General features: G+C 50.2%; 1 protein-coding gene across 3 annotated transcripts; it reads right to left on the reverse strand.

Moving 5' to 3' along the window:
• Positions 1-646: 646 nt before the first annotated feature.
• Chi3l1 (chitinase 3 like 1) lies at positions 647-10787 on the reverse strand. 3 transcript variants are annotated; one of them, XM_059280247.1, is made up of 10 exons: positions 10491-10787; positions 7967-7996; positions 7027-7228; positions 6517-6573; positions 5154-5304; positions 3986-4107; positions 2767-2890; positions 2077-2259; positions 1452-1568; positions 647-1256 (listed from the first exon to the last, which is right to left on the reverse strand). In XM_059280247.1, the coding sequence occupies exons 2-10, from the start codon at positions 7980-7982 to the stop codon at positions 1116-1118; spliced, it is 1113 nt and encodes a 370-aa protein (XP_059136230.1). In that variant the 5' UTR covers positions 7983-7996; positions 10491-10787; the 3' UTR covers positions 647-1115. The 3 variants fall into 3 exon arrangements, with proteins under 3 accessions (XP_059136230.1, XP_059136231.1, XP_059136229.1); XM_059280248.1 differs by lacking the exon at positions 10491-10787 and adding an exon at positions 10275-10474; XM_059280246.1 differs by lacking the exon at positions 10491-10787 and adding an exon at positions 8241-8403.
• Positions 10788-23364: the final 12577 nt, after the last annotated feature.

A 23364-nucleotide genomic window follows, 5' to 3' on the forward strand; every position in this document is an offset into this window, starting at 1 on the left:
CTCAGGCTAGCTTGGGCAAGGAAGCTTTGATCTCTTCAAGAGCTTGGGAGTAGTGTGAAGGGGGAGTGAGCTCAAGGACAGAGCTGGGGACAAGGACACTGGACTGCTGACAGCCTTCAGTCCAGCAGTTGGGTGGACTCCCTTTAAGATAATGAACGGTGGGACACTTAGGAGTATGAGGCTGGAAGGCCACCTCTCAAGGGTCCGGAGAGACCCCAGTCCTGCACGGCAGGGAGGGTGTCTGAAACGGCACTGCCTTTCTTTCAGGCCTCAGTGTTCTGGGTTCCTGAGCTTTCTAACTGCATCCTGTGGCCGTCCCTCACCACCTTTAGAGGGTCAGAAGAAAGGTTGGGCAACAGTCTCTTTCCATAGGACCTTACTTAGGGGAGTCTGCAAGACCATGGCTTGAGTGTCTGGATTGCAGTCACCCACGCTTAGGTAAAGCCGACCGTTCCACGCAGTCTGAGGACACCACCTCCCACTGAGGCTCCTGAGGGCCCAGAGGGCCCAGCACAGGGCATCAAGACCTCACTGTCCGCTCTGATTCCCAAGTCCCAGAGGGAGGAATCCGGGAAAGATGGGGGAGGTGGGTCCTGTGGTCCCGCGGACCCATAGAGACTGGACCAAAGCAAGACAGAGACACTGCTAAGCTCTTGCGCTTTATTGGGCAGCTGCGGAATTAGGAAAGGGAAGTGGGGCAGAGACACGATTATGTTCGTAAGAGAAGGTTTCAAGTCGGGCTTTGCAGAGGGTATAATTAGTGCGGCCACGGCATCTTGTAAGATGCTTGCCTGCTTGATGGTATAACTTGCCAAAATGGTGTCCTTGGGTCAGGAGAGCTGAAGGAAAGGGAGTTGAAGAAACTCCCTTGTGCTGGGCTTAGAGTCTGAGAATTTCCATTCCTCAGCCGAGATGTACTGAAGCTGACCTCACACTTCGACTCTCTCGATCGACTCCACTGTCCTGCCCTGCCTCTCTGTTCACCAGGGCTGAGCCCAAATCTCAGTGCTGTGGCCCCTGCAAGGGAGGGAACCTGAGGTCCAGCTGGGGGATGTAGGGAGGCAAGTGGCCAGACTCCGGGCCAGAGGGCGTGGGGTCACGTGGGAGAGGAAGCGCTAAGCCATAGCAAGTGCCTCCTTGATGGCATTGGTGAGCGGGAAGCGTAGGTTCTGCCCACAGAAGGAGCCCCGGAAGTCATCCAAATCCAGCGCCCACACCATGGCTCCTGCCAGCTGCTTGCTTTTCAGGTACTGCACCTGGTGGAGGAGGTCCAGAGCAGGTAGGGTTGGTTCTCTGGGTGAGGTGTCGGGGAACTGGGCTCTGTGGCCTTTCCCCAAAGGACCCATACACACCCAAGTTCAACCCTAGTGCAGGAGAGCAAGTCTAGCTGCTTGGAATGCCCCACACACACACCTTCTTTGTCCTGGGGTGTAGCTTCCAGGGAAACCTACCTTGTTTTTGACACTCTCCTGGTCGTCGTACCCCACCCACTGGTTGCCCTTGGTAGCATAGGGAACCTGCTGGCCAAGGATTCTTTGTATTGCAGCTCCTTTGAGGAAATCACAGATCTGAGTAGAGAACAGGGTGGGGGTGGTGTGGGAGGCTTGTCAGGTCACTAGAAGCCATCCTTCGGTCTGTAGCCTCCCTCTCCTGAGGCCACGGGCTGCAGGCTTCATGCAAATTTATGAAAAACAGATGCAAATGTCCCAGAGTTGAGCTGCTATAGCCTGAGGGCTTTAGAGATCTGACTGCCTCCTCCATCTTAAACAGGGGTGTGAGGAATGTGAGCTGGTACTCAGGGCTGGCCTCAGACCACTTGGAGCATCAGAGGCCCACACCCACAGAGAATCTTGACCATTGCTTTTCCTGAAGACCCAGGCCTGAGGCCAAGAGGAATATTCTAGGAGCTTGGTGCCTGCTGGAGGCTTTCAGGAATAAAAGGCTTAAACTCCCCTGTTGTCGTCCTAAGGAATGCTAGGGCAAACAAGCATGTTTTTATTCCCAAAAGAGAAAGTGTGTGTGGTGAGGGAGGCCCCTCTTCCCTGGGGCAGCCTGCGAAGCAACATCATTACCTACCTCATAGTAGGCAAGGGTCCCTTCCTCCTTGGTGAACCGGCCTGGTAATCCTGGCCCCGAGATTGGCGCTCCCACCTGTGTCTCAGAAGATGACAGCGTGAAGCTCTTTCCAAAGGTTGGGATTCCCATCACTAGCTTGCTGGCCGGGGCTCCCAGCCTCAGCATGTACCCCACAGCATAGTCCTGGGGTAAGACACAGACAGCAGGAACGGTTAGCTGGGCTGGGTGGTGTGCGGATGGGGCTGCACAATTAATATTGCTGCCTTGACGGGAGCGGTGACAGTTACAAGGTGCAACTGGGAATCCCCATCCCTCTGGGAGCCGATAACGCCAGTTTAAAAAAAAATGACTTTTAAAGGTTTGTTCTTGAAAAGCTCCTTGTAGGCATAAGAAGGGATTATATTAATGTGTGACAGGCACAGAAGTTGGCTGGTGGCTCAGGTCGCGCAGCGAGTAAATGACAGGCTGAGACCCTGACCTCTAAGTCCCCAACCTCTCGTCCCTCTGCCCCCTCTTGCCCTCACTCAGCCTGCCCAGCAAGACTTTCCTCAGTTTCCCGGACTGTGAAATGGCTTTCATAATCTATCTTGCAAGGAAAGTACTGAAAAAAGAGAAGGGTGGCTGTATGGGCACCAGCAGATGGCAGGGCTTTGCGACTCCCTCCCACATATATTCCTTCCAGGAACCCACCACATTGCTGAATCTGTCAGAACCAGTGTCCTTTTGGCCTCGGAAGAGGGGGCTGTGATGTCCTGCGGTTTGGCGCCAGACTCCGTGGAAATCGTAGGTCATGAGACTAATGAAATCCAGGTGTCTGAGAAAAAGGAGTTGGAGGTGAGGTGGGAAGTTAGAAATGTTCTTGACTTCACAGCCAAGGGCCAGCAGGCTATGGGGAGCAGGCATCTGAGAAACAGGGCAGTGACCCAAAGCCAGTAGCTTCAGAGACTGCCGGGCCGACTGCTAGCCCACTTCTCCGGAACCACTCCCAGGTGTGGGCTCTGGGCGCGCGTGCACACACGCGCGCACACACACACACACACACACACACACGCACACACGCACACACGCACACACGCACACATGCATGCACATGCACGCACAAGCTCACACATAGGAACTGTTCCCTGCTTCACCTCAGCCTCTACTCCTGGCATGCTTGTTTTGGCAAAAGCTGATTAAAAGTGCCATGGACAGCCTAGTGTGGAAGGAGCAGCATCAAAGGCTGCCTCAGCCTGCCTTCGCTCATGGGGAGGGAGTGCTCCATAGCCCTACTGAGAAGGGCTGTAGGCGGAAGGCAGTAGGTGAGAACAGACGGGCACACCACCTCTTTCCCACGGGATGTTTAAAACACAGGACTAACTACATCCCTAAGGCTCTAAAGGAGATTGAGATCCTTGCTCCTTCCTCCTGGGTTTCCTGTGACTTGCCTTTGCCCTTGGGAGAGATGCTGCATGTCTGACGGCTGTTGAAACTCACATGTAAGGAGGAAGGGCTGGATGACAGGAAAGGGAGGGGCCTCCTCTGCACTCCGACACACAGTGTTGTTTTTTTTTTTTTTTTTGCTGTTGGTTGTGTCTCCCGGATCTAGCACTCTGCCAAACTCAGCATGGAGAGAGCGCCCTGGAGTGTCTGCCACACACTGTAGAACTCTTTCTACTACCTCTTTCTAAATTCACTCACAGCCACTCTCTCACTTGGCCAACAACATTCCAAGTGAAAAAGGAAGGATAGGGCTCATTGCGGCCCATTTAACAATTGGGAAACTGAGTCATGGGGAGGGGAGAGGCTTGCCAACATTCATATATCAATGTTTTGGAACTCCCGAGTCTTCACGGGATGCTAGGGCAGGGTGGGAAAAAGAGTGTTGCCTGTAGAGGTTCCCGAGGTACTGCTAGGACAGAAGACTCACTGGGATATCTGGGCGATGTCATAGCCACTGTCCAGGGCCACCTTCCCCGCTGACACAGCTGCACTGAGCAGGAGTTTCTCTGTCCCTGGTTGGACTTCCTTTGTGAATTCGGCCTTTAGTTCCTGGGTGGGAGGCAAGCAGAGAAGCAAAAGGGGTCAGGTGCACAGGAGAGGCTGATGAGGGGAGACCAAGGTCCCGAGTATCTCGCTGGCCTTCGCCACCTGCTGTGATCACTGACCTGCCTGGCGTTCAGGCAGAGCGAGTGGTCTGCCACAGCCCCATCCTCAGGACACCCCGTGCTTTTTGCTAAAATATGGTTTGAGAGCTGGGGAAATAGCTTAGTCTGTAAAGTACGAGAAGCCGAGTTTGACCCCCAGAACCCACATGAAAAGAATAAAAAACTAGGCGTAGTGGTGCTTGCTTGTAACCCCCACACTGGGGAAGTGGAGGCAGGCAGATCCCTGGGGTTCACTGGCCAGCCAGCCGACTCTATTTGGTAGTCTTAGGCCAATGAGAACCCTTATCTCAAAAGAGCAAAACATGGTGGATAGTGCTTGATGACACCTGAGTTTGGCCTCCACACATGTTTTGCATATATGTGAATGCACCCCTACACATGCACATTCACCTCCCTATACACACACATACACACAAAATATGGTTTGGACCAATATCATCCTCAAAACCTATGCACACCCATCAGCACTTAATGGCTCCCTGTCCTGGAGGTGCCACCGTATGACCTTGGAAGATATGTGCCTCGCAGTCTGCATCTTGTTTTACATGAAATTACAAGGTTAAAGGGATTCACCATGGTACTGCAGATGATTTGTTTACACCATCTCTCAGCCTCGGAAAACTGGAGATATTTAGCCCTCAGATTGAGCTGTGTACACGGTGCATGTCGGGTAGCTGGAGGCATCAGTTTGGGATTGAACATTAGACAACGGATACCTCACTATGTGGTCGATAGGTAATGTAGAGTGGCTCCCCGCTCAGCTATGGGCTTTGGCCTCTTAGGACTCCGCCCCCACTTCCCACAGTGGTTCTAACATGTCTGTCTTCCTTGCTGGAGCCCTTCTGCTCACCCCTGGGAAGTTCTTGGGTGAAGAGTGCTTCACTAGCCCACATGCTGATGCTCTCCACACCTCTGCCCTATGCCAAGCACCTTGATCAGGGTGGTGAGATATTGCTTGTCTCTTGGGCCAGGGTAGAGCCATGCGAGATCCAGCCCATCAAAGCCATGGGTCCGCAGAAATGGGGCAACCGATTTGACGAAAGTCCTGCGTCTCTGAGAGTTGGAGGCAATCCTGGAAAATCTAGAACAAAACCACCACAGAATGTGCTTGGCACTCATATGCCGGGGACCCTGTCCCTGCAGTGGGATTTCCAGGGCTTGGGAGCAGGGGGCCTGAAGTGCCTGATCTAGGAGAGGCTTCTGGGGACAGCACCCAATCTGGGAACTTAGAACGGTAGGTATGTGCTTAGGGGCCAGACATTCCTAGTGTCCCAGGCTGGTCTGCCATTTTGAGCAGGTTGCAACCTGAGTCACACTTCCCTGTCTGTAAAATGGGGTAGTAACTGTAATACCTGGTGCTGTGGTGGACATAATAACAGGGAAGGGTCCTGGTGGTCTTCCAGCCCCCTCACTGCCCTGGTTCTGATCTGATGACTCCAAGGCCCCTTTAACAGTCTCAACCCTCTCCATCCCCATTGCTTCCTTCCCGCCCCTCCCAGCCTTCGTGGCCATAACTTGGAAGTTGTTTTCTCGCCTGAGATGTAGTAAGAGGAGTTTTGCAAGAGCTAGGTGTTGGGATTCTGCTGCACTTCAGCTGCATGACTGTAAGGAGTCTGGAGTCTTGCGTCTTGCGTCATCAGTGCGTGCTGGTGATTGCGTGCTACTCGAGCTGTGTGGTAATCTGCGCATGTGTGGTGTAGCTCCCTAAGCCCCCCTGCGCATGTGCATGTGCACATGAATCCTTAAAGAGCCGGACACAGACCCCACCCCACTCTCTATTCTGTTCTCTTTCCTCTGCTCTCTACACGTGCATCTCCCCCAGGCCTGGGTCTTCTGCCGCCCCCCACCTCCTAATAAAGCTCTGGTACTGGGTTTCGTCGTGGCTCGTGACCTTTCTGCACCGTAACCAGCGCCGCTTTATCATTTTTTAAAACCATCACTAGGCACACTGGCACGTGCCTACAGTCCCAGCACTTAGGGATTGAGGCAGGAGAATTGTCCAAAGTTTGAGGGTAGCCTGGACTACATAGTAAGTTTGAGGCAAGCCTGGCAACTTACAAAAAAAAAAATGCATTGCAGGAAACAAATACACATTTCATGATTTTTTTTCTTTTTCTTTTTTTTTTTTTTTTTTTTTTTTTTGCTAAGTCCCTCTCCCTCTCTAGCCCAGGTTTTTCAAATACATATAAGGCAACCAGCTCTGAGGCCTCTGTGCCCTGCTTGTCTGGAGCAACTGTAACCCTCAACATCAAGCCTGGACTCTGCTCCGTCCTGCCCCAGCAAGGAGTCCTACCTTTGTGAGCCAAAGTTCCATCCTCCAACAGACAGGAGGGTCTTCAAGTTGGGGTTTCTGTGGGGAGAGGAGGGGTGCAGTCAAGCCATCGTGGCGCCGCGGACCCCGTATCTGCAGCCCATAGAAGAGTTCTTGCTTGCAGGGAGGCAGGGTTAGGAGCCTGCCCCTGACATTGGTGTCAGCAGACACGGGCTCCATGGTGGTGACTCGGAGGTTCTCACAATGGGTAATAAGAGGTAAAAGGGGCTCACAAGTGGCACCATGCTCCACAGAGCTGCTGTGGGGATGAGACACTCCTTCCCTGAGCTCTCAGTGATGCTTCATGTCCCCTTATCCCCATCCCAACACCTTACCCACCCAGGACATCTTCCCACAGGAGCCAAGGCCCCCTGGCAATCCTCCCCCAAGAGGATCCTTGGATCACTGCTCTCCTGGACCAAGATGTCCTGCTCTAGGACCAGCCCAGCTACCTGTCCCTCCTCTCCTCTCCCGGTCAGCTTGGGACCCCACCTGGTTTTAAGTGCATTCAGCGTGCCATAGAGTGTCACATCATTCCACTCCCATGTGTCGATCTCATTGTTGCTGATGTTGGCAAAGCTGTAGATGATGTGGGTGCAGAGGAAGTGGTCGATGGCATCCGGGAAGCAGCTCCCATCGCCTTCCCGATACTGGGACCAGTTGGTGTAGTAGCAGACCAGCTTGTATGAAGAGCCTGAAGGAGAAATCTGGGTTGGGACTGAGCACCAATGTGGTGTGGAGGTATGGACCAGGGGGTGGGGACAGAGTGCTTGAGCAAAATAAAAAAAATCTTAAAGGAAAGGAGCTGGCCCAACCTCCCCTGCTTGATGCAAGCTGAGAATGGTGTGACTCAGTCCAAGGACTGAGGACTTCCTGGAGGCAGTGGCTTCCAAAAAGGACAGAGGCCTGGCTGTGCCATCCAGTGTCAAAAGATGCCCTACCTGCAGGCCCTGCCCTACAGTGGGGTCTTTGATTAAAGAGTAGCTTTGTGGGTCTCTTCTCTGTCTCTAGGTGGGAGTGATCCTACCTGGTAACCTGTCCAGAATGGCAGTCCCCAAGCTGGGGCTCATTATTCACAGGGGCTAGGAAGTTCTTCCTTTGTTCTAATTCGAATTCCTCTTACTGTAAATGAAATCCCTTGTAGCCACTTGGCCATGGAAAAAAAACAGTGGGCCTCACTCAGGCCTGTGGTTCCTGATAGCTGTTCCCTAGGGCAGGCTGTAGACGTCTTCACTGGATCTGAGCCCTTTAAAGTTGGTTGTTTAGAAAAAGTTCGAATAAATGGAAGAGTGGAGACTGAAACATACATATACATATTCCCGTCACCTTGGCTTAACAAGTATTCCCAAACCCTGTGGGCCGTAGAAGAAACCCGAGGAGCATGCTTTTGTGCTAAGACCTCCTTCAGGAGGGGCTGGGGGTGGGTACTCACAGCACTGGAGCAGCATCAGGACCGCAAAGCCTGTAGGGAAATCCAGGGTCAGACCTGGTGGCAGGGGAGGGGCGGCCGCTCTTCCTCCTCCCCCTCCCCAGGCAGGGGGAGGCCTTACCACCCGCTGCCCTCCTCCTTTCCTTCCTCCCTGTCAAGCTTTGCTCTCCCCACCTGTCCCCCCTCCCTCCTGCAGGTAGGAGGCTGGCCCACTGTGCAGTAGCTCTGAGCTCTTTAGCCTGAAAATCCACAGTCCCACCTGACCCAGCCCAGAGACCTGTCAGCGCCACCCTCACACCCATCCTGGCTTCAGCAGAGCTGGGCATGGTGGCTTCTCCCGGTACCCAGCTTTCTAAACAGGGTCTCTTCCCCAGGCTTCACACTTCCTTCTTATACCCATCCCACTCCACTTCCCCACACCCCGCAAACAAATCTCCTGACAGGAACTGAGCCGTGTGTAAACCCAATTGCTGGCCAGTGGAGGCGGAGAGCCACTAGAGGAGGATTGGGAAACCCTGGAGTTTTGAAAGCCTTGGGCCAGGTCTTACAGGACCTGACAGCTGAAGGGTCATGAGGGTGATGATCCAGGGCCTCCCTGGGTGTGACAGTCACATGTCCAAAACCTTCCTGCCGTTTCTTCCCTCCCGACCACTTGCTTCTTGCCAGTACACTCCCAGCTTCCCTGGTAGTTCCTGTCTGTGGCTCCAGCCCTCCATCCAGGCCCTCTGCCAGGCTGAAGCAGGCACAATTGGGTTATGTAAGCCATGGTACCCAAACAAGGCCACCATTATACTGCCTGGCCTCCCCTCAGATTTTCTCTGGCTGGAGTCTAAGTAAAGACCTGAGAGCCTTGGGAGCTGGGGAGGGCTCCTAAATCCCCCCTTTTAGCAGTCGCTGGTTATTGAATCTGGGAAATTGGGACAGGAGAGAGAAATTCCTGAGAAGGCTCTGAGCCCTAAGGCTGCCTCCCCCTGTTTTGAACGCCAGTGCAGAGGAGCGAGAAAAGCTCTGGGGTGAGCCAAAGACTGTGGTGGAGGGACGCAGGGTAAACATGGGGGCAGTAACGGCCAGTGGTGGGTTCTCTCGGGAGCAGCGGCTGCAGGCTCTCAGAACAATATTGCCTCTCCTCTCGGTGATGCTTCTGAAACCCAAACTCAATGAGGTATCTTCACTCTGAATCCTACAGTGGCTTCCAGGGGCTTAATGAAAGAAGAGCTTACGTGAAGCAAGGGCTCTGCCCTGCGTGGCCCTGGCTTCTGCCCTGCGTGGCCCTGGCTTCCGCCCTGCGTGGCCCTGGCTTTCCGCCCTGTGTGGCCCTGGCTTCTGCCCTCTGCACTTACAAAAGGTATTTCATTTTCCACTGTTGTTTTTCCAAGACAAGAGTCAAGATGTCGGGCCTGGAGAGATGGTTCAATGGTTAAGAGCACTGGCTGCTCTTCCAGAGGACCCAGGTTCAATTCCCAGCACCCACATGGCATGGCATAATTGCATGTAACGCCAGTTTCAGACATACGTTCAGGAAAAACATGAATGCACATGAAATAAAATTTTTTTTTTTTTTTTTAAAATGAGTCAAGATGTAGCTCAGGCTGGCCTCAAACTTAGAGCCCTCCTGCTTTAGTCTCCTGAGTGCTGGTGTACACTGCCATGTTCACCTAAACAGCAACAGCCACAGCAAAAAAACAAAGAAAAAAACCCTCACAAAACTCAAAAGACCTGATGGCTGCAAACAAAACAAAACAAAACAAAACAAAACAAAACAAAACAAAACAAAACAAAACAAAACACCCAGCCAGAGCAATGCAAACAAAGATATTTCTCAAGGAAACTCTGTGAGCTCTGGTCTCTGTTTATGGACATTTGTTGTTGTTGTTGTTGTGGGGACAAAGATCCAGGATAATTCCGTCCTTAGCAGATCATATATAACATACAACTAGTAGATAGTGAGTGAAAAGTTCAACACTTGGGGGGCTAGAATAGATTAGAGGGAGAGCTTCCCAATCAAGTCCTCTCGGTTTTGTTTTTGTTTTTAATAGCTCCCCTAGGCAGTGGTGACGTCACCACTCGGCTCTCTCAGATCCTCTGGCTCTGCCTGAGTAGAAACCCTTGGTAGGCAAGCAGTCCTTCCAGTGCTGGCCTTCAGCTGCCTCTCCGCATTAGAGAAGCCGAGGTGGCAGCAATCGGGAAAAGCAGCAGGTGGAACCTTCTAGACTCCAGGACAGGGGCTCTACAGGTGTTACAGCCCTTGTGCTGACCCAGGAAATATGGGTTCCTTAGCCTTTGGCAGCAGCGGCGGCGGCCAGCACCCCACCTTCCTGGCAGGTCTGGGCACCAAGGTTCCTCAGCAGTGGACAGCAGCTAGTATTTCACTTCCTGGTCTGGGGAGCCGAGAGCCTTGACTCTACAGGCTTCGAGCTCTTCCAGGGACCAGGGCTTGCAGCATCTTCTCGTCCTTTCTCTGGGTCTCGACTACTCTGCATCTCCCAGCCCTCCATCTCCCCTATCTCCACCCTGGCCCCTCTCTCACACTATTTAACCATCTTTTCTCCGGCTGTCAGGCCGTCAGCCGCTTGCTGATTTTCTTGTCGCCTCTTCTTCTGTTGAGCAGCAAACTGCCTTCCCACCTCATGGGCTTGCCTGCTGCCGCTGCCGCGCCTGGGCTGCCCCGTTTCTGCCGCCCTGATGTCTTCGCTGTGTTTTTTTCTTGTACCACCAGCTCAGCCCAGCAGATAAGTAGATAAGAAAAGAACTCTCAAGGGAAGGCTTTCCCGGACCTAAAGTTACAACAGCGAGAGGCAGTACAGCGGGGCGCCCCCAGCCAACTCCTGAACGTAAGCAGAGACCTCTGTTTGGACCAATCACAGCACACCTCACAGGCAATGGGAATCCGAGGAGTCACTAAAAGCATTATTCCTTCAGCTAGGCCAGGAGGGGAAGTGCTTGAAGAGGTGGAGAGGGCTGATGGGTCACCTAGAGTTTACCAAGGCAAAAAGGTCTGATACAAACTGTTTGAAACAGCCCTGGCTGACACTGGGCCTCCAGGAGTCCAATCAACTGGGATCACTGTGCACTTTCATCAAGGTGCCCGTGAAGGATCCAGAATGGCTGGTGCTAACAGAAGGGTAGACTAGCTTTCTTATTTGTTTGTTTGTATACGATTTCACTGTGTGGACCTGGCTGTCCTGGAACTTACTATGTGGACCAGCCTGGCCTTGAACTCACAGAGACCCTCCTGCCTGTGCCTCAGGAGAGCTGGGATTAAAGTACTACCATACCCCTCCTGTCTGTCTGTCTTTAATATCTTTGCTTATTTACAGGAGAATTAGCATTAGGAGGAGTACTTACAATAAGGAATTAATCCCTAACACAAAGAGTGGTTTTAAGATTATTAAAGGTGCTTTAACAGTGCTTAACATTTGCCCAACACCCCAGGGAGAGGTAGGCCTCCCCGCATCTGCCTTAGATGTTATCCAGAATAGATTCCCAGCCTTCCCTTGAGGACCCTCTCAATGCCCCCCACTCCCACCCCAAATCTTCTAGCCCCTTGCTGTAAATAACCACACAAGAAGGCCGGTCCTGAATTAGACTCTTGAGTGGCAAAGTTCACTACAGGTTTCTTTAAGGTGACAGGCTTCTTTTGAACCAAAGATGATTGACAGCAATGGTAGCCATTGAGGTGTGTCTCCTGTTTGTTTGAGGCACTGTGAGGAAGACTTCCTTCCATTTCTGATGAAGACAGTGCCGGGTAGTTCAACAGGGCGCAGGATATGAAGAAAATGCTGCCTGTTTTCATCTTTTCCTTTATTAGAAGTTCTCTCATGGGTTTGTACTGCTGTAAGCCTTCTAGTCCTGTGAGCCCTTGAACTCAGGTTATTAATGCCATGTATTCCATTGTCACACTGCCCTCCCAAGTGGGGGGGCTACCTCAGCAGCACTTACTTACTCAGGGTCCCTGGCTTAACACCTCCTAGTTCATCTCACACCCCGTTCCACTCAGTAAACTCCTTCCAGCACCTTCTTTCAGAGCTTTGTACTTAGCCTCTCTCCCACCACAGGGCCTTTGCATATGCCATAGGGAATAGCCATGAAGGCTGGAGATTTTATGATATGCTCAGCAGCCACTGTCCATGGACTACGTCAGAGATTGCTCTAGCGTCCTTTTTATTGCTGTGACAAGCACCGCTACTAAAGCAATATGGCGGCGGCGGCGGCGGCGGCGGCGGCGGGGGGGAGGGGGGGGAGTGTATTTCAGCCTCCGTCACTGAGGGAAATCAGGACCGGAATTCCAGCAGGAACCTGAAACAAAATGGTAATGATGGAGGAATGTTGTTTGTTGACTCATTGGCCTGTGCTTGCTGGCTCTTTTACTGTAGACCAGAACCATCTTCCCAGAATTAGCGCTGCCCACAGAGGGCCAGGTGTGCCTAATCAATTAAGAGTTGGGATAATCCCCCACAGTCACACCCACAGGCCAGTCTGCTCTGGGAAATCCCTCGATGAGACTCTCTTCTCAGGTAGGCTGTGTCAAGTTGGCATTTAAGACTAATTAGGACAAGGCTAATGTGCTTTTTATCACCCAGGGACAGCAAGCAGCGTGAACTTCATGTTTGAGCGACTTCCACTGGGAACCCAAGCCTGATGCAGTGGCAGCCTGGGGGTTGCTGTGGTGTAGGCATGGGTTGCATCACCGCAGAAGAAACCCTCATTTAAGGAACTTAGATCTTTTAGAAGCAGCAGTAAGCGCTTGACCCTGGAGGGAGACATTATCCTTTTGAAATGCCCAGCAAACACGCTGTGCACTGTAGCAGCATCAGTGAAGGGAGCCAGAAGCCACTAGCCATGCCTCTGTGGAGAACGTGCGCACAGTGCAAAGTGCACCAGAAATGCTACCCAGTACTGCCCATCTTTGGCTATCCTATCCTCCTCATCCTTCCTCATTTCTGTGGGCTCTTGTCTCCAGGAAAGGCAGAAGCTGGAGGGAGGGTGGCGCTCATTGGGCCTGACCGACCACTCTGTGTCACTCTCTCCAATCCCTGACCTGGTTATAACTGCAGTGTGTGTCTGGGGTTTTATGATATCCAAGTCCCGAGCTAGACTGTGAAGGACATGGCCGCTCACCCTCCTGTGTACCCACCTGAGTGCCGATGCCCAGTGGCTGCTTCGTGGAGCTTGTGTGGAATGGCCAGAGAAGCAAATGCGTGCTCCCCAAAGGGCACACCACTCGAAACTCTATTTTAAGTTTGAAACCGAGTGTTCTCAAACTTTCATGCTGCTCATCAGTTCCAGACATCTGTGGCTGGCTGGCTCAGGAGGTACCACAAAAACCCACGGTGTCCTGACTCTGTTTCCCCCATCAGATCTTTCTGGCCTCCAGGCTGCAGCGGTCATTCATTGGCTCATCCAATCAGTGCTTACTCAGAACATGCTGGATACCTGGCGTTGTGGTTGGTGGTAGAGACTGGGAACAGTCAGTGTCTGTTCTTGTGAAGCACAGAGGCCAGCAAAAATGATGGATGCCCAAGGAAGAAAACAAATGTCTTGCATTACACATGTGACAAGTTGAATGAGACAATCCTCCCTGAGGGTGGGAGACCTTATTAAGAGGGATTGGTGATCAGGGTTCCTGAGCAAATGGGATATATACTGAAGAGGGAAGGAACCATGTAGCTGGAAGATTTCCTGTGTCCCGGCCGGCAGTCAGGACAAATCTCTCCCACTCACATCCCCCAAGTAAACACACAGAGACTTACATTAATTATAACTGCATGGCCATGGCTGAAGCTTTTAGCTAGCTAGCTCTATATCTTAAATTAACCCATAATGATTAATCTGTGTATCGCCACATGTTCTGTGGCTTTACCTGCGTCCCATTACATGTTGCTCCTTGGGCAGCTTGCTGGCGTCTCCCCCCTGCCTTCTTCCTGTCTCTCCCTTTGAATTTCCCGCCAGCCTCTAAGCTGCCTTGCCATAGGTCAAAGAGCTTTATTTATCAACCAATCAGAGAAACACATATTCGCAGCCTACAGAAAGACATTCCTCCATCAGAACCAGGTAGAGGTATTGCCTTGACAAGAGGAAAAAACCTACGGCCAAGTCTAGCTGTGTAGGCCTGTGATCACAGCCTCTCAGGAGCTCAGGGCTAGCCTGGGCTACACCCCAAGTTCAAGCCCAGCCTGAATAACGTAGAGAGAGCCTGTCTCAACATAAAAAAGTTGAAAAGGGGGATGGGGATACAGCTTAGAAGGAGTCACTTGTCCCGAATACAGAAGGTCAAATGAAAAGAAGGGAAAGGAGGGGGGGAGTATGTAGTAGGAGAAATGGCAAAACCCTAGGCAGGAACAGGCTGTCAAGGCAGATTACAACGTGGAGGGCAGGGCTAGAGGCAGGCATGAGAGCCTGTGGGTGGACATGGCCACCTCTCAGACAACAAGTTCCTGGAAACCCTGGGTGGCCATTCAGGCAGAATTGCTGGGATCCTTCTTGCCTGGGGCAGTCATGGTGAATGGCTGAGGAGGGGGTAGTCCTTTTTCTCACAGGCAGGCCTTGTCCTCCAGGCGAGCCTCTGTTGGCAGGAGTTGAAACTGATGCCGGGCTGGGAACCGTATATATGCAGGTATGTATGGTCAAAGGCTCCAGCAGGAAGGAAATGATTACTTATGAAAATAAGAAAGGAATCAACCTTCAGAAACACAGAGTGGTTAACTGCAAAGCCAGGCCAAGGAAGGGAAGGATGTCCCCACTGGTTCCGTGCCGGGCCAGAATGTTCGTATGGGCTCTGCACAGTGAAGCGCGGCTTCACGTGGCAGCCTAGAGAAAACAGGGCAAAGTTGGTTTGGCTGGAGAGGCACATTTATGGGAAATAGTGAAAGCTTAATAGTTTGGGGTCTGGAAGCAGCATCAGCTAGCGGGGTTATTTAGGGTTTTTCCTCAGCTGAGATTCTCTCCACCCACAATGCTACTTACTGAATGAAACGAAGCACAGGGTTTTCCCTTCTCCGGGGTCGCTTTTTGCCCCTGAGGTATGAACTGGGTCCTATACAATACTTCACAGTTTTCTGATTCAGAATCATTAAATTAATATTGTTTACTGGGCTGTAATGTACCTCCATTGGCATAAGGGGGCTGTGGGCAGACACACACACTTTCTTCCTGTAGTGCCGGGAAAACTAGACCCCATTGCTGAAGCTTTTCAGCGAGCTTTTGGCCTAGGCTCTGTAGCGCCCTGGAGCCTTGAATGGCTTCTGTGGGCAAAGTAATTATGAGGCATCTTTATTGGCACAATTTTCTCTAAGATACCCATATTTGTTAATATTCTTGGCCTGCTGGGAAATGAAATTATTTATAACCTGTGAAGCTGGGAATTTCTAACTCATAAAGCCAAAAGAGCATTTTCTAGAAAAACCTCATGGGTGTCATTTCCACAGCCAGGGGTAGCTCCTCCCTCTCTGCTTCCCTCCCCTCTTCTCCTTCTCTCCGGCAGTGCTGGGGTTGACCCCAGGGCCCGGAAGCACTGTGCCACTGAACTACCCCACTGACCCCACACCAGCCTTTGTTTCTTAGCAGTGAGCTTATTCTGTGGTCGGTCTGCTTTGCTGACCAAGCTTTAGCCACATCTCTCAACCTTTTCTGAGGCCCATCATCTGTATGTTTCCATAGATGTCAGTGTAGAATCCAGTTGTAGCGAGGTAAAGAGCTGCGTGGTTAGTAAGAACTCAGCCCTCCACATCTGATCACTCTTGATAGCTGATTTCTTTCCTGATCCTCCAGCATCACCCAGATGGTGTCTGGTCACCCTGTTGGTTTAGAGCCCATCCCCCCACCCCCTGCTATAGTGATGGTTCATTGTCATTGTCAACTTGACTGACTTTGGAATCACCTAGGAGACACACCTCTGGGTATGTCCGTGATGGTGTTTCCCCAGGACCTTAACTGCAGAGAGAAGACTCACTCTGAACATGGCTAGCACTATGGTGTGGACTGGGGTCCCAAAGTGCATAAAAAGGAGGGAAAAGACTCTATAGCCACTCTGTCCCGAATCCTCTCAAGCTCATTTGATCTCAGAAGCAAAGCAGGGCTGGGCCTGGGTATACTGGGTGCTCACATTATTTTTTTTTAATATTTTTTTAATCTTTTTTAAAAGTGTGTGTGTGTGTGTGTGTGTGTGTGTGTGTGTGTGTGTGTCCAACTGAGTGCCAGCACTCCCTGCTCTCTGCTTCCTGGTCAGCTAAGATGGGGAGTCCCAACTGCACACTCCTGCTGGTCAGCAACTCCACTATGTCTTCCCCACCATGATGGATAGCCCCCTCCTAAACTACACACGAAAACAAAACCTTCTTTCCTTAGCTGCTTTCTGTCAGGTATTAATTCACACCAACCACCGAGCTCTCAGTCACCACATGCCCGTATGGTATGGCACTAAGTCCAGTCTCTCTCTGACCACAAGATCCTGTTGCCACGGTCCCTGTACCTGTAACAACAGTCCCAAATAAAGCCTGCTTTGCCATACTTTAACAAATGCCATTGGATTTTTTTCTTTAACACACATTTAATTAAATAGAATTTTTGGCATAGTCAATATCCAATTACATTACAGTAGCAAATAATGGCAGACTCTTATTGAACCTATATAAATAACCTACGTAACCATAAACATCAATTCCATTTAGACATCCATAATGATTAATTTGGTTATGTTTCCCCCCTCGGATTTATAAGAATATCTGGCCATAAAAAGTGAGCAAACTTCCAAAGGCTTGCTCTTTGGCCATTGTTATTGTTTCGCAGACAGAGCCAATCAGTTAATGCCGTTGAATTTACAGAACTGTTCTTTTTCAATTGTCCTGATGACATATTATCTTTGACTCTATATTAATAGCACTTCAAAAGCTGAGGCAGGAGCATCCTGAGTACAGCGAGGGTCTGAGGTTCATGGAGAGTTCAAGGCCCATCTGGCAAAAAAAACCAATATATGTTAAGATCTTTCGTGGAATTATTATTTCCTTTTGAAAATTTAAAGTTCAGTTGGGACAAAATGCAAAGGTTGCTACAATGTGCTGCAAGTATAAAAAATAAATTCTGTTTTGAAGATAGAACAAAAGAAAAGTTAATCATTTTTAGATCGAAATGTTAGTCTTGTGAATGTATTGTCTTAAGTAAAATATATTATTTAAGAAAAAAGAATGTTGCATCTCAATTTATGTAGATATAACCTGGTAAAGGAATGTGAGAATGGATTAAACAGGAAGGAATCTACCTGTGTCAACTAAAACAAAAAATGAAGCTGGGCATGGTGGCACACACTTTTAATCCAGAGGCAGGCAGAGCTCTGTGAGTTCCAGGCCAGCCTGGTCCAGAGTGAAACTGTATCTCAGACAAACAAATGAACAAATACTAATCATAATAAAGTCCGTTCATTCGTTCATTCAGTCCTGGGCACTTCCTTTTCTTCTCTGACATTGGGCTAGGTGTCCAGCTCCTCCAATGCTAGGTGCTTTTTAATCTGTTTTCTGCTCAGTTCTGTCCGTATAGCAGGAAAGTGGCCTTGGATAATAGCGCCCCTAGAAACACAGCTGTGCTCCAGTCAAACTTCGTTGATAACTACGCAGGGTTGTCCTGAGAGCCGTGGTCTGCTGACCTCTGTTCTAGAATCTAGACCAAAATGACTCGAGAGGTTCTGGTTGGCCACTTGGTTCAGTCTGGCAGGTCTAGAGTTTGTGGAAGAACCTGCCTTCATAGCCACGTGACTGATCCTGCAGCGTCAACGGTCAAGACCCCAGGTTTGATTTGGTTTTTCTATTTTGCTTTGTTGACCAAGAGTTTCTTTTTGTAGCTCTGCTCCAACTCAAACTCACCATTCTCCTGCCTCAGTCTCCCCAGTGATGGGATTACAGATAAATGCTCACTTACCGTGCCTAGCCAAGGTAGGTTCTTTACTAATGTTCTTTTGTTATTTCTTTCTGACCTTAGTTTGTGGCTGGGACCTTTATAGATGGAGTGAAAAAGGAGCTGTTGTGTGTGTATGGCAGGGTTAGACCAATCTGGTTGAGCAACAGGGGTAGAGGAGGAGAGTCTCGGTGAGGTTTACCATGCAGCCTGTTCATGTCAGAGTGACCGCAGCAACAACCATCCCGGCCAGAAAGTCAGAACTGGCTGAGCGTGTTTCTTAAACCTCCAGACAGATTTTTAAAAATAACACTTAGACATTATTTATTGAGTGAGTGTGGGCATGAGGCATACACAGAGCATATGTAGGGGACAGAGGATAACTTGCAGAAGTTAGTTCTCACTTTCTTCCATGTAGGCTGTGTGGATCAAACTCAGGTCGTCAGTGAGCTTTACCCCCTGAGCAATCTCTTCGGTCCCCATATTTCAAACTAAGTGAGTGTATTGACATTTTTTTGTGTCAGTCTTTATATCTGGATGTCAGAATGTTTCATTTCAAAGAAAGATGTATGACTGTTTACAGTAGAATTGTTGAATTATTTAAATTAATACATTGTATTTATAAAAACTTAATAAAACCAATGTTTCTTCTTGACAAGTAGGAATAACTAAGATTGATCTCATAATTATGCTGCTGTAACCAATCATTTGACAAATACCAAGCATAACTGTTTTAAAGATTTTATTGATCTTTTATTTTATGTATATACCTTTCCCCTGCACATATTATGTGTACCACGTGTGTGCCTGGTGCCCACTGAGGCCAAACGAGGGATTGGATTCCCTGGAACTGGTTGTGAATCACCACATGGATACTAGGAATAGAATCTGGGTTGTCTGCAAGAGTGTCCAATACTCTTAACTTCTGAACCATCTCTCCAGGTCCAGAATAATAATTTACTATTTCCTCTTTTGTAAGGTAAAAGATAATACATTTATGCTATCCATGGTGATCTAGAAAACCTATAGAGACTTGGAGTACTGTAGAATGCTCCCTGGCCTGGGTTCTATTTGCAGTACACCAAAATAAAATGACCCCCAAATATCTATAAGTAGTTTTTTGTTGTTGTTGTTTTGTTTTGTTTTTATGTTTTTTGCAAAAGACATCTCACAGTTTTATTGTTCTAGATAAGGAGAATGAATAAGGGCATGGTAAGAAAAATCTGAACTGTCAGAAGATAAAACAAGATATGAACCTGTAAGTGTTTGAAGACCATGAATAGTTACAAACAAACTTAAAAATACACATCGGGGCTGAGGAGATGGCTCAGCTGGTAAAGGGCTTGCTGCACAAACGTTAGGACTGGGGTTTAGTCCCTAGACCCAATGTGAAAAAGCCGGATGCAGTGGCTCTGGGGAGGTGGAGACAGGAGGACCCCTAGGGTTCAGCCTGGTAGGACTGAGGAGACTAAGGTCAATTGGAGACCCTGTCTCAACAAACGAGGGTGGACTGGCAAGACAGCCCAGCCAGGAGAGAAATGCCGGTTATATACAGTCAGGGCTTTAGGGACCCCAACCCCTCTGTGCATCGATAGAGTGGAAAAACCCTATACTCCCATTCAGCCCCGCCATTTGATGACTTAGGGGCATCACTCAGCCTCTTTGAGCCTCACTTGCTCCAGGATAACACAAGGGTAAGAGCTACCGGCCAGAAGAGTTCACGCACAGTAGATACTTCCGGTAGTTCCCCTCTTACTTCTGCCGCCACCTTAACTCCTGCTCTTCTGTGCTGTTCTCACTGCCTCCATTTCAGAAGGTTCCGTGGCTCCTCTACTAGCTGCTGAGTTGGAAGTGCACACAGAAAGAGACGCATGGAGTTCTCTCCCTATAACCAAGAAGCAAGTCAGACATCAGCAAGAACTCCCTTCAAGGACCTTCAACACAAAACCAGGTGTCTATAGACCCTCTATCCTTGGGACCATTAAGACCAGGCCCTCTGACCTGAGATGATGTAAGAAGATGCTCTCCAGAGCTTGTGGAGTGCATGGGTTTGGGGGAGGGGCTCTATATTAAAAAGATATGGGTAGGGAGAATGACGGCAGCCCCAAGAAGCCTGCATCCCGACTCCCAGGGTGTGTGAATGCTATCTTTCCTAGAAGAGGACTTTGGGAAAGTTGAGCTTTGTAGTTGGTGTGGTGGTTTGAGTTATTGAGAAGGGTCCCCATAAGCTCATGTGTTCGAATACTTGGTCCCCAGTTGGCAGAACTCTTTGGGAAGGATTAGGAGGCGTGTCACTTGGAGCAGGCTCTGGGGTTTCAAAAGCCCATGACATTCCTTCCCAGTTACCCTCTCTGCCTCTCTCTTTCTCTCTGCCTCCTACTTGCAGATAAGATGTAAGTTCTCAGCTACTGCTCCAGTGCCATGCCTGCCTCCCTGCCTGCCTGCTGCCATGCTACCCACCATGATGGTCATGGACTCACCCCCGAAACAGAAATCCCCCAAGAAAGTCTTCTGTAAGTTGTCTTGGTCTTAGTGCTTTGTCACAGCAGTAGAAAAGTAACTAAGACAGATGGGAAGATTATTCCAGATGCGTTAATAATGGGAATTATGGAGGGCCAGACACGGAAAAGGGATAGAGACAATGGAAACAGAGACCGGAGGGAATTATTTTGAAGATGGAGCCAAGAGCCACAAACCAAGGAATGAAACAGCTTCTAGAAAGGGGACAGGCACAAAAATGGCTCCCATGCCGAGGCTTTCGGAGAGAAGGCAGTCCTGCTGATACCTTGATGTGACTGCATAAGACCTGTTTGGGGCTTCTGATCCCCAGAGCTTAGGAGATTATTATTTGTGTTGTTTAAAACCTTCAAAGTTGGTGACAGTTTGCTACAGCAGGCAGAAGAAACTAATGCAGGTTGCTTTCAGCATTGACAGAGGGGCAGGTGACTGTTCCGTGTCCCTTGGCTGCTGATGGCAGAGTCTGCTGCGGCTGGCCTTTGAGCCTAGACTCTAGCATCCATTTGGTAAATGAGGTGAAGATGGAGACAGAGATGGAGATAGTCCAGGGGATAAGGATGAGACTGAAAGTAACTTATCCTGAGGAGCACTCCCTTGAGGAGGGTAATGCCTTTATCTGGGAAAAGTGCTAGGCTCCTTTTATGAATGGACTTGGCAGGGATGCCCAGGTTGTCAGTGAATTAAAAACCCCCACAAAAGTAGACGAGCTGCATGACTCTGCTCTGTCCTTTGAGGGGTCGTTACTAAGGGGGTCTTGTAGGCAGCTGGGGGGTCCTTCAAGCCTTCAGTGATGAGCCTGGGTCAGGGCATTCTGAAGTCTTGAGGGGAGCGGATCAGAGTGATTGTGGGAAAGGGCACGTGGTCAGGGCCAGACAACCAGTGCTCTGAGCTGTTTGCACACCAAGAGCCATCTTTCCAGGAACTCCTTGATAGCGGACACACCCTGATCCTGAGCTGGAGCCCAAGAGATAAGGGCCACTCTCCCATCTGCCTGAGGCCAGTCTTCAGAGCCTGGGGACGCCTCATGGAGCGGGAGCTATAGACGTGACCCGACACTCCTCCCAGGTCACAGGGCAAGGCGGCCATCAGAGCGATCACCTGACAGTCACATCAGCTGAATGATTATCCTGTTTGTTTAGACATCACCTCACTGCAGCCCAGGAGGGTGCGAGTGATGTGTGTGTGTGTGTGTGTGTGTGTGTGTGTGTGTGTGTGTATACACGTATATGTGCTTGAGTTTCTGAAAAATGACTTTACACCATTTATCCACCCTGAAGGGAGAGAAGTGGCTTTTTATGGGTACCAGAATATTATTCCAGGTATGCCCCCCATCAAATCCTGTTGCCAGTCTCTCCCTCTTACAGGTGAGCAGACTGAAGCCCGGGAAAGATAAGTCATTTTCTCAAAGTCATGCAGATTGTATGTGGAAGAATGAGGCTCAAGCCAGATCAGGCTCTTTCCACACAGATCTCGCGTCCTGTAGTGCTTCCTGGAGGGGAGAAACGGGGGCGGGGTGGGGGAGCAAGAGAAAAAAGACGGAGTGAGAAGGAGGGGAGTCCAGGAGACACTTCAGACAATAGGATGGAGGAGCTGAAACCGGGACTGCCCTAGATAACCGGCGCCGCTCTTGCCAAGAAAGGAAGTCAGAGACTAACTATAGACTGAGGATGCAGCCAGTGGAGCCCGTCAGCCCCCGGAGTCCACCACTTCTCCCGTCGGTTGACGGTTATTTTCCATTCTCCCTGCTCTTCCCCTGCAGTGACCTGCATTTAAATCTAGAAACTGAGCAGGACAGCTAGGAAGTGGGTGAGCAGCTTGTCTGCTCCTGAATCAGTTTTGGAGGAGAGAGAAATACAGAGTTGGCCGGGGCAGTTTTGAGAAAACCCACAGATAAGGAAAGAGGTGGGCACATCCCTGCTCGCTTAGGAGGAGAAAGGGGGGGGGGGGCCTCCCGGGAGTCCCCTGGGACCAGTGGCTGTGCACATTCATTCCTTCAGGATAGACTTGCTGAGCCCCTACTAGGTGCCCAGGGTTTGGCTAAGCTGGGGCAGGGTTTAAGTCTGGTGGAGGATTTGTGTAGTTAGGAAGGATTCTCCCAGAAGGCAGGCTTAAGGTGAAATCTGAGGGATTTGGGGATTAGCCCAGAAGGAGAAAGTGGTCCAGATGGAGGACACCACAGGCTAGGTCCTAGAGGGGAAAGAACACACAGGCAAAGAGCTGTGATCAGAGCGGATGGAGGAGCCCAGAGAGGCAAGGGCCAGGGTGGGGGAAAGCAGGGTCTGGGTCATGGTGCCCTGGTAACCAGGGAGGGTCTTGTCCATCCTGTAACTGGGCGTCCTTGAATGTTTAAGTGGGGGTTCAGGGTAAGATTCACATTTGCAAAGCCACTCCTCTGCCCGTGGAAGACGGACAGAGCGACAGACCTGGGAAAGGTCAGAGTATGAAGAACTAATTTGGAGTTTTTGAGCTGGGCTCTTGCTACATTGCCTAGGCTGGCCTTGAACTCTTGGGCTCAGCTGACCCTCCCACTTAGCCTCTCCAGTAGATGGGACTGCAGGCATGCGCAGCTACACTGGGCTACAAATAGCAATTAACAAGGCCCAGACGGGAGGCCTGGGAGCCTATTGTCTTAGTCACTGTTCTGTGGCTGTGAAGAGACACATGACCAAGGCAACTCTTATAACAGAAAGCATTTAGCTGGGACTTGCTTACAGTTTCAGAGGTTTAGTCCACTCTTATCACGGGAGTATGCAGGCAGGTGCCAGAGCAGTAGCTGAGAGCTACATCCTGATCCATGGCAGACACACACACACACACACACACACACACACACACACACACACACACACAGAGAGAGAGAGAGAGAGAGAGAGAGAGAGAGAGAGAGAGAACCTCTCATGGGCTTTTGAAACCTCAAAACCCACCTCCAGTGACACACTTCCTCCAACAAGGCCACACCTCCTAGTCCTTCTAATACTTCCAAATAGTTCCCCTCCTGGGTG

Source organism: Peromyscus eremicus, chromosome 15, assembly GCF_949786415.1.
Source record: "Peromyscus eremicus chromosome 15, PerEre_H2_v1, whole genome shotgun sequence".
NCBI lineage: Eukaryota > Metazoa > Chordata > Mammalia > Rodentia > Cricetidae > Peromyscus > Peromyscus eremicus.